Source organism: Perissodus microlepis, chromosome 9, assembly GCF_051167445.1.
Source record: "Perissodus microlepis isolate ML-2025 ecotype Zambia chromosome 9, ASM5116744v1, whole genome shotgun sequence".
NCBI lineage: Eukaryota > Metazoa > Chordata > Actinopteri > Cichliformes > Cichlidae > Perissodus > Perissodus microlepis.
In genome coordinates this window covers 28286731-28303660 of record NC_140469.1, presented here as the reverse complement: position 1 = coordinate 28303660, position 16930 = coordinate 28286731, and the positions used below count along the sequence as shown (strand labels likewise).

Genomic DNA, 16930 nt, shown 5'->3' with positions numbered 1-16930 from the left:
AAACTGAAACTGGATCTTATTGATTTACTGAAAAAAGACTCAAGAAGTGAAAGTGATCAGGCCTTATTCCAGTTTTTTAAAAGAGAGTAAATTGTCCACCAGTTGGTGGCGGTAATACACTATTTTGGTGTTTGACAACCGCCAATAAACGATGTAAAGAAGATGACTCGCCTTCCGGGATGACAGACGGAGCTATTTTTTCATCCAAAGCGAGTAAAATCCTGAATTTGGATGATAAAACAAACTAAACCACCGCTTGGATCGATATCTGCATCGATCTTTCCACCCTTGTCTCCTGGATCGTAGCTGAGATCAGCGTGAACCACGTGGGTCTCTGCTCCCTGATCTGTTTCCTGTGTTTGGAAAGAGTTCCAGCTTCATCACGGAGTTTCTCTCGGTTTGTGGGCTCATCTAAAGGTAAGCACCGAGCTAACTTTACCGTGAGTTCAGTTCATGTTGAGTTTAGCTCCTGAATGAGGTCTTCTGCTGCTCTCCTCGGTGTCTGTTCACAGTTTATTGTGAACACGTTGAGAGAAGAGTGAGAGAGTGTTTGGAGAAAACCACCAACTAATCATTAGCTCAGCATGCTGGGAGAAGTTGAGCGTTTGCTGGCAGAAAGTTGGAGCAGAAAAGTCTTTTCATTGTCCCTGCAGCTGTTTTTCTGCATGCTCCAAACCTCTACAGCCTCGTTTCTATTTGAAGTGATAACAGGAAATGGATGAGAGCGATCTGCTGCAGTATCAGGGTCACAATAAACTTTATTGTCCAGCTGCTGTGGATGAACACATGAGAGGAAGTGAACTCCTACAAAGTCTCATTTTAATGAGTCTGGCTGCTGTAAAGTGATGCACAGGAAGATGTTAACAAAAACTAATGAAACAGAGATGAAAGTAAACAGTGTTCATATTTGAAAGCACAGAGAATAAAAATATATTGTGGTGGTTAATGTGCAGCTCTTAGTGATTTGGGAGAATCATGTTTTTAATCATGTTGTGGATTGAATTTTTATTTTATTTTATCTACAGAAGTTTTTCCCACCTGTGATCGTTCAGATTGATTTGTTGTGTTGACTTGAATCATGTGAAGGTTTAAAGCTGCACTTCCCCCAAAAAGAATAAAGAAGGTAATAATGTCTTCCTGTGTCAAACACAGCTGCAGTCAAAGCAGGAAGGAAAGCACTGAAACCACTGATCAATGACCATGAGTACTGTGGGAAATATAAATGTTGTAATTTTAAATAAGTGCCATATTAATCAAGAGGTTATAGAAGGTTTAAACTGGAAGACATTTAAAGTAGTGTTTTGCTTGTAACTGCATACGTGCTTTCGCAGATTAGAACAGGATGGACTCAGGATGTGTCATATACGATCATGGGGCCTCACAACGAGAAACAGGAAACAGATGGAGGTGAGAGAGTGCTGAAACCGTTAGTGAGGAACAAACATCAATACTATAAAAGGAGTTGCAGACAACTGCCGTGCATTTTATGTTATCTGCTTACGCATGAAGGGGCGTGAACCCTGACATATAAAACTGTGTATCGAAGTGCTTCCTCTTTGAGATCTACTGGACTACGCTGAGGGTGGTGTCGTGTACATCTCCCACATATGTGCTTAATAAATAATTGTTGTTGACTGGACAAGATCTGAGTAATGTTTTTTTGTTCTCAGCCCAACATCAAAGAGTCGGGACAGCACCGTTCACAGAGAGTTGGGGAATGGCTGCACAGAATCAAACTTTTAGGAATGGTGGAGGTGGTGGGACTGGGGGGCTGAAGGTGTGGAAACTGTGGGGTGGGGGAGTAACAGGTCTGTCCCTGTTTGTGGAAACCACAGGAGGAGCTGTTCAGGCTGTTGCTGGGTGTGAATTGTTGATGGAGTCTTTAAACTTGTAGTTGCTGTTTTCCAGACTGAAGCAGAGTCGTTAGCTGAAAACTGGTTTTAGAGGTTCATTCAGGACACCTTCTCAGGCTCTTACAGCCTTACCTGTATCATAACAAAGTGTATAAACCCCAATCCACCTTTAACATGGTCCTTCTCCCAAACCTTCAAATAGGACTTTCTGGCCCTGTCATAGTAAAGGGCTGCTTAGAATATTAGAGCCAATGTCACAAAGTTCCTCCTGAAGTATAAGTGAGTGAGAGAGTTTCCTCACTTTGCAGCACAACACGTCTCACAAGATTTCTACAAGCAATCAGAGTGAAATTTGTACTTTGTGTTGTCAGATGAACATATGAGACACTTTGACTCTTCAGTGCAGTGTGGAGCCTAACAAAGATCTGTTTTGTGTCCCAGCTGATCAGCAGGAGGAGAAGAGTCTGACGGAGCAGCAGAGGAACATTTTCAGCCATCTGGACTCAGCTGAGTCACTACAGAGGAAACAATGAGCTCAACACAGAAGGTGAGGAAAATATCACAGTTTCACCAAATAATCAGTCACGTCTAAAACTCTCATACTCCCAACCTGTTATATGACTGTGTTGTATATTATGTTGTTTTTTACAGACCACAGCACATGTTAAAATAAGGAAGGTTTATTCATAAAAAATATTTATTAATCAAATAGACAACACATTTTTTTCATCATCCCCAAAAATACACGTTCAAAGCACCACAACAGCAGCCCGATATCAGACAGAACTGTCACGTGATATGAAACAGAAGCTGTCAGCTGAGCTCTGTAGAGTGGGAAATTATAATGAAGCTCATTTGTAGATTCAAGCTGCTCTTCATATTTCTGGCCAGCAGATGTCACCAAAGAGGACTGTGTTGAAAAGCTTTGAGTAATGAACCTTTTTCAATACAAGCTTCAGTGTTTCAGAAAGCTTCATTTGACCATCACTGATATAAATAATATTATAGAAATTATCAGAGGATGCAAAAGTACATTTACTCTCTACTTAAGTAGAAGTACAGATATTAGTGTTAAAAAATACTTCAGTAAAAGTATTCATTCAACTTATTTACTTAAGTAACAGTGAAAAAGTACAGGCTCTGAAATGTAATCAGAGTAAAAAAGTAAAAGTAGCTCCTTGAAGAACATTTTAACCACATGTTTTTATCCAAAGTTAACTGAACCTTGTGCTTTATTAATGTAATAATAAAATAAGATTAGTAAATGAAGTACAAACTATTTATTTCTAATAAAGGTTCTCTGTTTGAATCAGTTAATTAGAAAATGAAGGAAAATAAAACATATGTGTATTTTCTGTTGCCTACATTGTAGAGGGTGACTTTGCCTCTAAACAGGAACATGAGCAGGGAAGAGGTTAAAGTGGGATTGAGCAGGTGGGAACCCTAAAATCAGCTGTAGTGGCTCAGCGTGGGGAAAAGAATCACAGCTCACAATAATTTCTATTGAGAGCTCCAGTAGATTATCTTAAAGTACAGGCTGTGATCAGCTGACCTGCTGCTCTCTGTGGATGTACACAACTGAATTCAACCAGATGTCAGCAGATGTTTCATGAGCTGTCCTGGCTGATTTCCATCCTCTACACTGACAGTACACTGTCTTTATATTAGACACTATACTGTTGGTATGAAGGTGGAACTCAGTGAATGAATGTCAGCATCATGAGCTTCAGTTTAAATGAATCTCTGCTACACTTGATGTAATCTAACTCTGACATGAGCACCACAGTCACTGTGCACCAGTCACACACTGTTCTTTACTTTAAATCCATCACAGTTCAGCAAACTAACCTGTTTATCCTGCACTAACCTGCAGAGGATCTTCATGCAGTCTTTAAATAACACAGTTAATCTGCCTCAGATTGTTTTGCAGCATCTTTCACAACCTGAAAAAACACAATGTCACATGTACAGACCCAATGTCTGATTTCAACACATGAGGACTTACATGTAAGCTTTAATCTCCAGTTGATCAAATCCCACTGAGCAGTCCTTCCCTTTAAATCTAACCTGTCTTCTTCCTCTCCTGTCCTGTGTGTCTTATCTTTCTCCATCTCTGAGTGAAGTTAGCTCTCTTTCTTTTCTCTCCCTGTGATGTACAGCAGCTGGACCTTTAGCCAGCAACACACTGTGAGACAAACTGCACACAAACAGTTTGTGTGTTTGCTGATGTTTGTTGATAGAAACGCTGCATTTGAAATGACCTGTTTGTTCAGGTGCTGTGCAAAAAAGAAAGAAGAACAACGTCTCACTTTAACTCCTGACTATGACTCACAGTTTTGCCTCTTTCATCTCTTTTTATGTTTCATACCCTGGTGATTATTACACGATCAGGATTGTCTTTCATGTGTTACTTTTCAGGCTCAAATTGGTTTGATGTTTGATGCCCTTAGTGATGAAATAACTCCCCTCAAATTCCTCCAACCAAAAGTAAAAAGTCTGTTTTGAAAATACAATGAGTAGAAAGTCATTTTTTTTTAATGTGGGGAGTAAAAGTAAGGAAAATAAGGAAAAAATGATTTTAGAGTGTTTAAACAGTCATAAATTATTTTTAACACCAGGTTGGATGTAATGTGTTTCTACTACCAGCAGGTGGGGATAAGATGCCTTTAAGGTGTTCGGTGCCACACTCCACCTTCAGGTTTAAAACTAGTGTTAATGGAGGGAGTTTGAAGGTTGAGTTTGTTCCACGACTGCATTTCACTCACTGCCTCTGTTTGTATCTCTGTCACTGCAGGACCAACATGGAGGAAGAAGTCAGCGCTCTCAGGAGGCCGACAAACCTCACAGAAGAAAGAGAGAGAAAACATACACCTGTGACGAGTGTGGGATGGGTTTTATTGGGAAGGATGATCTAAAACGTCATCAGGTCATCCACACTGGAGAGAGACCGTTCAGCTGTGACTTGTGTGGAAAGTCTTTTTCCAGGAAGAGTACTCTAAAAAAACACCAACTCATCCACAGTGGAGTTAAAGCGTACAGCTGTGATCAGTGTGGAAGAGCTTTTACTCACAGTTGCAACTTAAAGGCTCATCTAGTTACCCACTCTGGAATTAAGGCATACAGCTGTGACATCTGTGGGAAAACCTTCAGCCAGTTAGGGAACCGAAATACACACCTACGCATTCACACCAGACATGTTGTGTACTGCTGTGATCAGTGTGGCAAACATTTTACAAGAAACCAGCATTTACAACAACACATGTTTACCCACACTGAGGAACTACCTCATAAATGTGACCTGTGTGAGAAGACTTTTAAATCTATACATTACCTAAGACGACACCAACAGATCCACACCAGAAAGAGACTCTCGAAGCGCAGTTACTGTGAGGTATGTATTTATATTTTTATCTTGTCATTTTAGCCTGACTGTTTGGAACAACTCTGCTCATTAAACTGTGTTAGCATGTTAGCAATTCTACTGCATGAAAAAGGCTGCATCTGAGGCGGCACAGTTAATCTGCCTCAGATTGTTTTGCAGCATGTTTCATAATCTGAAAAAAAAGACATAATGTCATATGTACAGACTAGAGATGGACCAATCCGATATTACGTATCGGTATCGGTCTGATACTGACGTAAATTAGTGGATCGGATATCGGAGAGAAATAATAAATGTAATCCGATCCATTAAATATCAAAAAAGCACCTCACAAAACTTGCGACATGGCGTAACTCGGCTCATAACCGTAGCACGTGGCAGCAGTATGCATCACGTGATAGAGTGGTTGTGGCGTGCGGGACCTGTCTGCGGTCTGTTTGAGCATTTGTAGCCTGCTACCAACCCGGCATTTCATCTCCGAGGAAGTTTTCCCAGAGAGAAGTAAAGCAAGTGTGTAAGTTCATCTCTGAATGTTTGTAAAGCATTCCAGCGTTAAGCTTAACAACCGATATATGGAGCGACTGCCTCTTCTCTCTCTCCCTCCCTCTCCTGCTGCTACTTCAATCATGAAACTGATTAATGATCAGCTGATCGTCTCTCTTGTTTGTTTTTGGCCCACTTCGCACCAGAAAGAGGAAACCAGCGGCTGAACAACTGCAGCACGTTTAAGCTTGATAAGCTGTTGTTGGAATTTATTTAATATTACTTTCCACACCAGGATCTTTTTCTACGTAGCTGATGACTGTAAGTTTAGCCAGGGGGGCCGATAGGGCATGAACAGGGAAAAGGGGGCACAAAGACATACTTTTCTTTCTTATTCTCATTTAAAATATCTATCTTTTAATAAATAATTATCTGAATCTTACACCCATAGTTTTAATCTGATGTAAAATGTATAGAAGTTCATTACTGTATGTAGTAACTGTTAAGTCTAATATACCCTAGTAAGCTATACTACTTTTTCCTTTGGGAAGGTACCATCTGTGCAGTCTGCAAATCTGTTGAAGAAAGATGCTGAATCTATTTAATTTTTCTTGAAAAATAATTGATTTCCGTGCAAGCATCATGAGGTGGAGGGTGGGTGGTTCCCTTTTTTTTTTTTTTTTGTTTTGCTGGGAGTTGTAGAACTTTATTAGTTAGGTTGCTTACTCTTTAAAATACCAGAATAGGGAGGATGGAGCAGGTTTAAGTTTATTAGATTGATCAGTATTGCTGAACTATGAAATATTTTGGGTGCAGTGTATTTTTTTTTGTTTGTTTTTTTACTTGAGCATGAACTTATACAAAAAGCAGCAAGATATTAAAAAAACAGTTTTATTGATTTAAAACACACTATATCGGATTCATATCAGTATCGGACATAAAAAAAAAAGTGGTATCGTGCCATCTCTAGTACAGACCCAATGTCTGATTTCCACACATGAGGACTTACATGTAAGCTTTAATCTCAAGTTGATCGAATCCCACTAAGCAGTCCTTCCCTTTAAATCTAACCTGTCTTCTTCCTCTCCTGTCCTGTGTGTCTTATCTTTCTCCATCTCTGAGTGAAGTTAGCTCTCTTTCTTTTCTCTCCCTGTGATGTACAGCAGCTGGACCTTTAGCCAGCAACACACTGTGAGACAAACTGCACACAAACAGTTTGTGTGTTTGCTGATGTTTGTTGATAGAAACGCTGCATTTGAAATGACCTGTTTGTTCAGGTGCTGTGCAAAAAAGAAAGAAGAACAACGTCTCACTTTAACTCCTGACTATGACTCACAGTTTTGCCTCTTTCATCTCTTTTTATGTTTCATACCCTGGTGATTAGTACACGATCAGGATTGTCTTTCATGTGTTACTTTTCAGGCTCAAATTGGTTTGATATTTGAAACCAAAAGTAAAAAGTCTGTTTTGAAAATATAATGAGTAGAAAGTCTTTTTTTCTGTGGGGAGTAAAAGTAAGGAAAACAAGGAAAAAATGATTTTAGTGTTTAAACAGTCATAAATTATTTTTAACACCAGGTTGGATGTAATGTGTTAGAACTACCAGCAGGTGGGGATAAGAGACCTTTAAGGTGTTTGGTGCCACGCTCCACCTTCAGGTTTAAAACTAGTGTTAATGGAGGGAGTTTGAAGGTTGAGTTTGTTCCACGACTGCATTTCACTCACTGCCTCTGTTTGTATCTCTGTCACTGCAGGACCAACATGGAGCGAGAAGTCAGTGCTCTCAGGAGGCCGACAAACCTCACAGAAGAAAGGGAGAGAAAACATACACCTGTGATGAGTGTGGGATGGGTTTTACTTGGAAGTATGAACTAAAACGTCATCAGGTCATCCACACTGGAGAGAGACCGTTCAGCTGTGACTTGTGTGGAAAGTCTTTTACCTGGAAGGATGCTCTAAAAACACACCAAGTCATCCACAGTGGAGTTAAAACATACACCTGTGACGAGTGTGGGATGGGTTTTACTCTGAAGGCTAATCTAAAACGGCATCAGGTCATCCACACTGGAGAGAGACCGTTCAGCTGTGACTTGTGTGGAAAGACTTTTTCCTCGAAGGGTTCCCTAAAGATACACCAACTCATCCACAGTGGAGTTAAAGCGTACAGCTGTGATCAGTGTGGCAGAGCTTTTACTCGCAGTAGCAACTTAAAGAGTCATCTAGTTACCCACTCTGGAATTAAGGCATACAGCTGTGACATCTGTGGGAAAACTTTCAGTCAGATAGGGCACCGAAATACACACCTACGCATTCACACCGGACATGATGTGTACTGCTGTGATCAGTGTGGCAAACAGTTTACAACAGACGCACAGTTACAACAACACATGTTTACCCACACTGAGGAGAGACCTTATAAATGTGACCTGTGTGAGAAGACTTTTAAAGCTCCACATTACCTGAGACGACACCAACAGATCCACACCAGAATGAGACACTCCAAGCGCAGTTACTGTGAGGTATGTATTTATATTTTTATCTTGTCATTTTAGCCTGACTGTTTGGAACAACTCCGCAAATTAAACTGTGTTAGCATGTTAGCAATTCTACTGCGTGGAAAAGGCTGCATCTGAGGCGGCAAAGTTAATCTGTCTCAGATTGTTTTGCAGCATGTTTCATCATCTGAAAAAAAAACATGTCACATGTACAGACCCAATATCTGATTTTAAGATATGAGGACTTACATGTAAGCTTTAATCTCCAGTTGATCAAATCCCACTGAGCAGTCCTTCCCTTTAGATCTAACCTCTCTTTTTCCTCTCCTGTCCTGTGTGTCTTATCTTTCTCCATCTCTGAGTGAAGTTAGCTCTCTTTCTTTTCTCTCCCTGTGATGTACAGCAGCTGGACCTTTAGCCAGCAACACACTGTGAGACAAACTGCACACAAACAGTTTGTGTGTTTGCTGATGTTTGTTGATAGAAACGCTGCATTTGAAATGACCTGTTTGTTCAGGTGCTGTGCAAAAAAGAAAGAACAACGTCTCATAGGGCTGCACAATTTTGCATAAAATGAGAATCACAATTTTTTTTGCTTAGAATTGAGATTACTATTCTCTCACGATTTTCTTTTCTAAGATAAATATTTATTGCACTTATTAACTGCACATCAACTTCGTAACAGTTGAGACTGAACATAAGAACAATTACGTCTCCACCGTGGCTTGACACTGCGTGTATACAGCAGGTAGTGCAACATTTGAAAAATAGTTGCGGGATGGCACTGTGTAGCGTTTGTCTAGGGTAGGGGTCAGCCACCTTTAACACCCAAAGAGCCATTTGGACCCGGGTTCCACGCAAAAGAAAACACTGGGAGCCGCAAATACTTTTTGACATCTAAAATGAAGATAACACTGTATATATTGTTTTTTACCTTTATGCTTTGTGTGAACAACTAGGGTGTATCTTATGAAATCCATGAAGTGCTACAGAGAAAATTACATTTTATTTCTGTAATTAACACATTTTGAACTCTGAAAGAAATATAACAAAAGGAAAGACACCCAGCTGAACTAAAATGATCCATGTAGCAAAGAAAAACTGTTGTGAGCCGCCACCCTTATATCGTCTTTGGGCTTTTGGAGCCTTGACCTGACTTTTAAAAAAATAACTGGAAAAAAGCACTATGCTGCTAAAAGATGAAAAATAGATATTTGCAAAATTCTGCCTAAATATGTATTTTACCTGGTTAATGTGTGTGGCGGGGTGTGGTCTGCAGCGCTGCTGCAGGGGAGGCGGATGCACCTGAGCGGGACCCGCAATCACGCCTCGCCGCCTTAAAGTCTGTGCTCTCTATGCTGTTGTGTTGGTGTGTGTCGGGCTGTGAGCTGAGAAGCTACAGTCGGCTGTATGCGTACAGCAACCGTGTGTGAAAAGTGGTCAATAAAGAGATGCTGAAAAGCGTGTTCATACAAACATCGTCGGGTCTGCCGTGATATGTTTACAATGGGACTTCTGCTCCTGAACCTCTGCGCACAGCGTCTGCAGATCGGGGTTGTACGAAGTCACTTTCATCTTTACGCAGGACTGTAAGCTGTCATCTGTGAGGCGTGAGCGGCGTTTGTTTTTAACATAGTTCACGGTGGAGAACAGCTGCTGACATAATGTGGATCCGAAGATCCATAATTGGCCTACCTGGGGTTGAAAGTCTCGATAAATTGCACGACGTTTCGGCGGGTACACCGGCTTCCGCCAGTGTGACGCTTATTTTGAGCGAAAAAAAAAAAAAGAATATAATTTTATTTTTATATTTCAATATCACAATAATCTTCCAATTTAGAACTACAAGTTAAAAAAGAACTAACATAAATAAAATACACTTCAGCTAAATACTTCTAATTTATTTTCCCAAACCACGCGGAGCCGCACTGTAAGGACTAAAGAGCCACATGCGACTCCGGAGCCGCAGGTTGCCGACCCCTGGTCTAGGGTGTTGATCATTTTCCTAAATCCCTCGTTTTGCACAGTGTTGATGGGAGCCATATCTTTAGCCAGGTGATAAGTGAAAGCCTCCATAATTTCTTTGTGCCTGCGGGAGTTCAACGGGTATGGGGAGGCGCTGTATAAGGTTCCTGTTATTGATGTTTGGGTGGTTGACCGGGACGGATTTTCTCCTGTCACTTTCTTGGCCTTTACAGCTTCGTCATCTCTCACGTGTTCTCGGTTGTTTTTTCCCCTGCCAATTTTATCAGCAAGCTGGCTTCTGTATCACGTGGTATAAGGCTCCGCCCTTGTCATTTGTTGAGTAGGAAGAGTGAGCGCTTGTTTTCATGTCCCGGATCAAAATGCGGTACAATCGTCATCTTTTTTTTTTTCTTTTCTTTTTTTTAAATTGTTGTCATTTGGAAATGAGATCGCACATAAGTATGAATTGAGATCGCGATTTTCTAACGATTAATTGTGCAGCCTTAACATCTCACTTTAACTCCTGACTATAACTCACAGTTTTGCCTCTTTCATCTCTTTTTATGTTTCATACCCTGGTGATTAGTACACAATCAGGATTGTCTTTCATGTGTTACTTTTCAGGTTCAAATTGGTTTGATGTTTGATGCCCTTAGTGATGAAATAACTCCCCTGAAATTCCTCAAACCAAAAGTTAAAAGACTGTTTTGAAAATACAATGATTAGAAAGTCCTTTTTTTAATGTGGGGAGTAAAAGTAAGGAAAAAATGATTTTAGAGTGTTTAAACAGTCATTAATTATTTTTAACACCAGGTTGGATGTAATGTGTTAGAACTACCAGCAGGTGGGGATAAGAGACCTTTAAGGTGTTTGGATCCACACTCCACCTTCAGGTTTAAAACTAGTGTTAATAGAGGGAGTTTGAAGGTTGAGTTTGTTCCACGACTGCATTTCACTCACTGCCTCTGTTTGTATCTCTGTCACTGCAGGACCAACATGGAGCGAGAAGTCAGCGCTCTCAGGAGGCCGAGAAACCTCACAGAAGAAAGGGAGAGAAAACATACACCTGTGACGAGTGTGGGAAGGATTTTACTTGGAAGTATGAACTAAAACTTCATCAGGTCATCCACACTGGAGAGAGACCGTTCAGCTGTGACTTGTGTGGAAAGACTTTTTCCTGGAAGGGTGCTCTAAAAAGACACCAACTCATCCACAGTGGAGTTAAAGCGTACAGCTGTGATCAGTGTGGCAGAGCTTTTACTCACAGTAGGAGCTTACAGTGTCATCTAGTTACCCACTCTGGAATTAAGGCATACAGCTGTGACATCTGTGGGAAAACCTTCAGTTTGATAGAGAGCCGAAATACACACCTACACATTCACACCGGACATGATGTGTACTGCTGTGATCAGTGTGGCAAACAGTTTATAACAGACCAAAAGTTACAACGCCACATGTTTACCCACACTGAGGAGAGACCTTATAAATGTGACCTGTGTGAGAAGACTTTTAAATCTCCACATTGCCTGAGACGACACCAACAGATCCACACCAGAAAGAGACTCTCCAAGTGCAGTTACTGTGAGGTATGTATTTATATTTTTATCTTGTCATTTTAGCCTGACTGTTTGGAACAACTCTGCTCATTAAACTGTGTTAGGTAGGGGTGGGTTTTGATAATTGATTTACCGATTAAAATCGATTCTGGCTTGGATAACGTGATATTGATTCATTAAAATCCTGAATCGATTTTTTAATATATATTTATTAATCTCAGGTGAAACCTCACGAAATTTCGACAACCACCAAACAGGAAATGAGAGCAGGTACACGGATTCTACACAAAGACGTAAACACAAAGTGCCGACCCGCGGATCAGAATCAGTGAGATGTCACCTTTCTCACCCGACAGCACGGACACGGTCGGGGCTGAAAGCTTGCAGCTCACTGATTCTAATGTTATGTCAATTCTACTGCATGACAAAGCAGCTCTGTGTGATGATTCAGATTTTCATTTCAGTTATGAATTTTGTTTGTTTTTTATTTGCTCTTTATTTCAGGCGACGTTCAGGATAAAAATTGTGAAGGACTGACTTACACTGTCTTTGTGTCTTTGTTTAGAAGCAGAGCGACACAGATGGATCCAGTTCTCAACCCTGTCGTCACTGTGGTGGTGGGAAAGACTTCCGTTGTGACCTTTGTGGAAAAACTTTCAGTCAGCAAAAGACCCTAAAAACACATCAACGTAGACACACTGGAGACAAACTGAAATACTGCAAAGAATGTGGGAGAAGCTTCACCACACCAAGTGACTTAAAACGCCATGAACTGATTCACAGTGGGGTTAAAAAGCACGTCTGTGATCAGTGTGGGTCATCTTTCATTACTGCATGGGAGCTTAAATCACACAAACGAGTCCACACAGGAGAGAAACCATACAAGTGCAGACACTGTGACAAAAGCTTCTCACATTCAGGTAGTCGTAACAAGCATGAACGTGCACACATGGACGGAAACTACAGCTGTGATTAGTTTTACAAGAGCTTCAGGAATCTCAGTTCATACTCCAAACACAAACGATCCCACGTTACTAATAAACTGTTTCACTGTTACCAATGTGCCAAAACATTCACCTCATTATCTGCTCTGTGCAAACATCAGTGTGATCACTCAGGGCTGAAATCACTCCCATCACAGTGAATCTGAAGAGACAGAAAGATCCTCTTGTGGTTTCAGGGTCAGACTTAAAACCCTTGAGATCAGGCTCCACAGAGTTCAGGTGTAAAAATGTGATGAGGCAGCTGTGAATGAACATGTTCCTTTAGTGTACTGAGAAAAATTAAACAGGTGATGAGTAAGATAAACATGTTAAATTTTGTATATTCTCTGTGTAATTTCTTAGTGTCCATATAATTTGTGTATTAAACTCTGTTCCAAGAATATTATTCTTTTCCAGAGGATCTTTTCGAGTGCCTTGATTTTAACTGAATCTCAAGAAAGCCGGATCTCCACAGAGATCCATGATGGCTTTGCGACCAAAGCAGACAGCGGTATAAACGCTGTCTCCAGCTATGCAACACAATACTTCTATATGATTTGAGTAAGACAAAAGTTGTACAAACTAATTCATTTTTTAGAAGGGTTTTAAAACTGTCCAATGTTGAGGAGGTCCTGATGTGAAGGGACAGTTTGTTCCATAATTTAAGGAGCAGTGACAGCAAAGGCCCGGTGTCCTCTGTGTTTAATGTGGACTGTGGACAGCTAAGAGCATCTGATCCACAGACCTCAGTGATCTTGCAGGAATGTACCCATTTAAAAAATCAGAAAGGTATGAGGGTTCAGACCTATGCAACACCTTAAAAACAAATAAAATCTTAAAATGAATTCAAAAACTGACTGGCAGCCAGTGTAAGGATGCCAGTATGGGAGATATGTGGTCTCGGTTGCTTGTGCCCGATGGTAACCGTGCTGCAGAGTTTTGGACCAGCAGCAGTCGGCTGACTGATGACAGACTAACACCAGAGTAAAGACTATTACAAAAGTCCAGGCGAGCTGAAATGTAATTGCTAATATATATTTGTGTGTTGCCACACCTTCATTTTCCCGAGAGATTCTATTTTAAAAACACTCCTTTAGTTTTTTGTAATAAAATCTTTCATCAGTTTCATAAATTGTTACACTGCTCATGTCATGTCATCAGAGGCATACTGGATTGATGCCCTGAAGGTCACCAGTTATCCTGATCTTAGTGAGGTCTAATGTCATTATTTATAGTCAGTGTTCTGTATTAGTGTTATTGTTTTTGTAACTGACCTGTAATGTTGTCTGTCATGACTGTCAGTGCTGTATGTTTAATATCACTGTGGCTTCTGTGAATCTGTTTTACTGTTTCTGAACTCTTGCATCTTCTGTTTACAGTCTTTGGTTAGAGAAGCGCTTTTAGCAGCTTGTCAGAGGAGAATGTACTTCCTGAACAACAATGACCCCTAGAGGCTGAAGACAGTAATGCATATATCATGTTTTTGATTTTTGGTTCTGTACATATAACAGTAAAATGTTTAGGATGTTGTTGGGATAAAAACAAACACTTCAGTCAACCCACACTTGGACCCTGAAATGTGCGAAGATCTAAATATTTATCAAAGTCAGATTTATAATATTTGATGTATAACTGTGTGTTATAGGGAAAAACAAAAACAAGGTTGAGTATGAAGAGAAATAATAGAGTAACAGAGACTAATGAAATATTACACAGACATAAAGAATCCCATTTTTAAAGTCAGCCACTCCTGTTAAAAGATATTATTAGAATACTTTTAAAAGGCTCTAAATGACATTTACCCTGCAATAACAGAACTTGGGAACTCCCATTGTAAATTAGTGCTATATATAAAAGGAAATACATGAGTTAATAAAAAATAAAAAAAAACTATTTAATGACATTAATATAACCACTAAGAAAACCTATCTCATCGAATCAAACTCAGCCTGCACAGTAAAATACACTCAAATTGATCAAAAACTGAACTGATGACTTCCTACTTAGAGATTCATTTCAGTTCAGTGATGGTGGATTATAACCTCCATTCAAATCATTCAAAAAAGAGAAAACTATAGAACATGTTATATTACACTGTGAGAAGGTAACTAATCCAAAACCTCAGTAACATAAAAATGAAACTGAATCTTATTGATTTACTACAAAAGGACTCAAGAAGTGAAAGTTATCAGGCCTTATTCCAGTTTTTCAAAGAGTAAATGCTTTGGGATGATTTGAGGGTCGATGTTCCAGTTTACACTCCACACCGGTTGGTGGCGGTAATTCACCATTTTGTTGTTTGACAACCGCCAATGAACGATATAAAGAAGAAGGAGAAGAAGGGGCGGAGCAAAGTAAGAATGTTCCACGAGAGGAGGTGTTTGCACAGAGAGCTGCTTTTTCATTCAAAGAGAAAAAAGTAGTACCAACGCTTGGATCGACATCTGCATCGATCTGCCCACCCTTGTCTCCTGGATCGTAGCTGAGATCAGCGTGAACCACGTGGGTCTCTGCTCCCTGATCTGTTTCCTGTGTTTGGAAAGAGTTCCAGCTTCATCACGGAGTTTCTCTCGGTTTGTGGGCTCATCTAAAGGTAAGCACCGAGCTAACTTTACTGTGAGTTCAGTTCATGTTGAGTTTAGCTCCTGAATGAGGTCTTCTGCTGCTCTCCTCGGTGTCTGTTCACAGTTTATTGTGAACACGTTGAGAGAAGAGTGAGAGAGTGTTTGGAGAAAAACACCAACTAATCATTAGCTCAGCATGCTGGGAGAAGTTGGAGCAGAAAAGTCTTTTCATTGTCCCTGCAGCTGTTTTTCTGCATGCACCAAACCTCTACAGTCTCATTTCTATTTGAAGTGATAACAGGAAATGGATGAGAGCGATCTGCTGCAGTATCAGGGTCACAATAAACTTTATTGTCCAGCTGCTGTGGATGAACACATGAGAGGAAGTGAACTCCTACAAAGTCTCATTTTAATGCGTCTGGCTGCTGTAAAGTGATGCACAGGAAGATGTTAACAAAAACTAATGAAACAGAGATGAAAGTAAACAGTGTTCATATTTGAAAGCACAGAAAATAAAAATATATTATGCTGGTTAATGTGCAGCTCTTGGTGATTTGGAGAAATCATGCTTTTAATGATGTTGTGGATTGAATGTTTTTTTTAAATTTTATCTACAGAAGTTTTTCCCACCTGTGATCGTTCAGATTGATTTGTTGGGTTGACTTGAATCATGTGAAGGTTTAAAGCTGCACTTCCCCCAAAAAGAATAAAGTATAATCGTGAAGAATGTAATAATGTCTTCCTGTGTCAAACACAGCTGCAGTCAAAGCCAGGAAGGAAAGCACTGAAACCACTGATTTTGCATATTAATGCTCAAATAACTGACCTCCCAGCCTATTGTTCCTTCAGTGGTGCTCTTTTCAGTCATTATGCAAATATCAACGACCACCACCACCCTCTTCAACGACCTCCATCACACCTCTCACCCCCCTTTCCTCCTCCCTGAAACTCAGAATACACTCTGAGGATGTGAGCCAACTATTTCAGAAACAGTCAAAGGAGCTTGCAAAGAAAAGCGTCTGGACTTCTTAAAGTTGCTTGAAGACGTTTCACCTCTCATCCGAGAAGCTTCTTCAGTTCTAAGGTCAAATGGTGGGGAGTCCCAGATTTAAACCTAGTGGGAGTATCCCCCCAAAGAGGGACAAAAGGACCCCCTGATGATCTTCTAATCGCCTGAGCCAAGGTGTGAAACTGGGTGTGGGTCCCAATCAGCCAGGGTTTCAGGTGAGCTCATTGTGAAACCTGGCCCCACCTTGTCATGTGATTTCCTGAGGTCAGATGGCCCAGGATGTGAGTGGGCGTTAAGGCGTCTGGGGAGGGAACTCAAAACTGGATTATAGATGGCAGACAGTTGGTGTCGTAAACCACCGCCTCTGTTCAAAGATGGTCGCTCACAGTGGACATAAATGGCTTCTTTCACTCCTCTTTCAAACCATCTGTCCTCTCTGTCCAAAATGTGAACATTGGCATCCTCAAAAGAGTGTCCTTTATCCTTTAGATGCAGATGGACAGCTGAGTCTTTGAACAGAGGCGGTGGTTTACGACACCAGCTGTCTGCCATCTATAATCCAGTTTTGAGTTCCCTCCCCAGACGCCTTAACGCCCACTCACATCCTGGGCCATCTGACCTCAGGAATTCACATGATAAG

At 40.6% G+C, this 16930-nt stretch overlaps 1 protein-coding gene across 6 annotated transcripts in view; it reads left to right on the top strand.

The window, feature by feature from the left end:
* The first annotated feature begins 423 nt into the window (after window positions 1-423).
* Window positions 424-16930, top strand: part of LOC146380691 (uncharacterized) — a 42293-nt gene continuing 25786 nt past the window's right edge. Inside the window, exons 1-5 of one of the 6 annotated variants that reach the window (XM_084940010.1) lie at window positions 428-2400; window positions 4648-5244; window positions 7473-8237; window positions 11168-11764; window positions 12303-13056. In XM_084940010.1, the coding sequence (XP_084796136.1) occupies window positions 2383-2400; window positions 4648-5244; window positions 7473-8237; window positions 11168-11764; window positions 12303-12710 (2385 nt within the window). In that variant the 5' untranslated portion in view covers window positions 428-2382 and the 3' untranslated portion in view covers window positions 12711-13056. Of the gene's footprint in view, window positions 2401-4647; window positions 5245-7472; window positions 8238-11167; window positions 11765-12299; window positions 13057-15065; window positions 15311-16930 lie in introns of those variants that run through there. The other 5 variants (XM_084940007.1, XM_084940006.1, XM_084940009.1 and 2 more) reach the window with 5 other exon arrangements.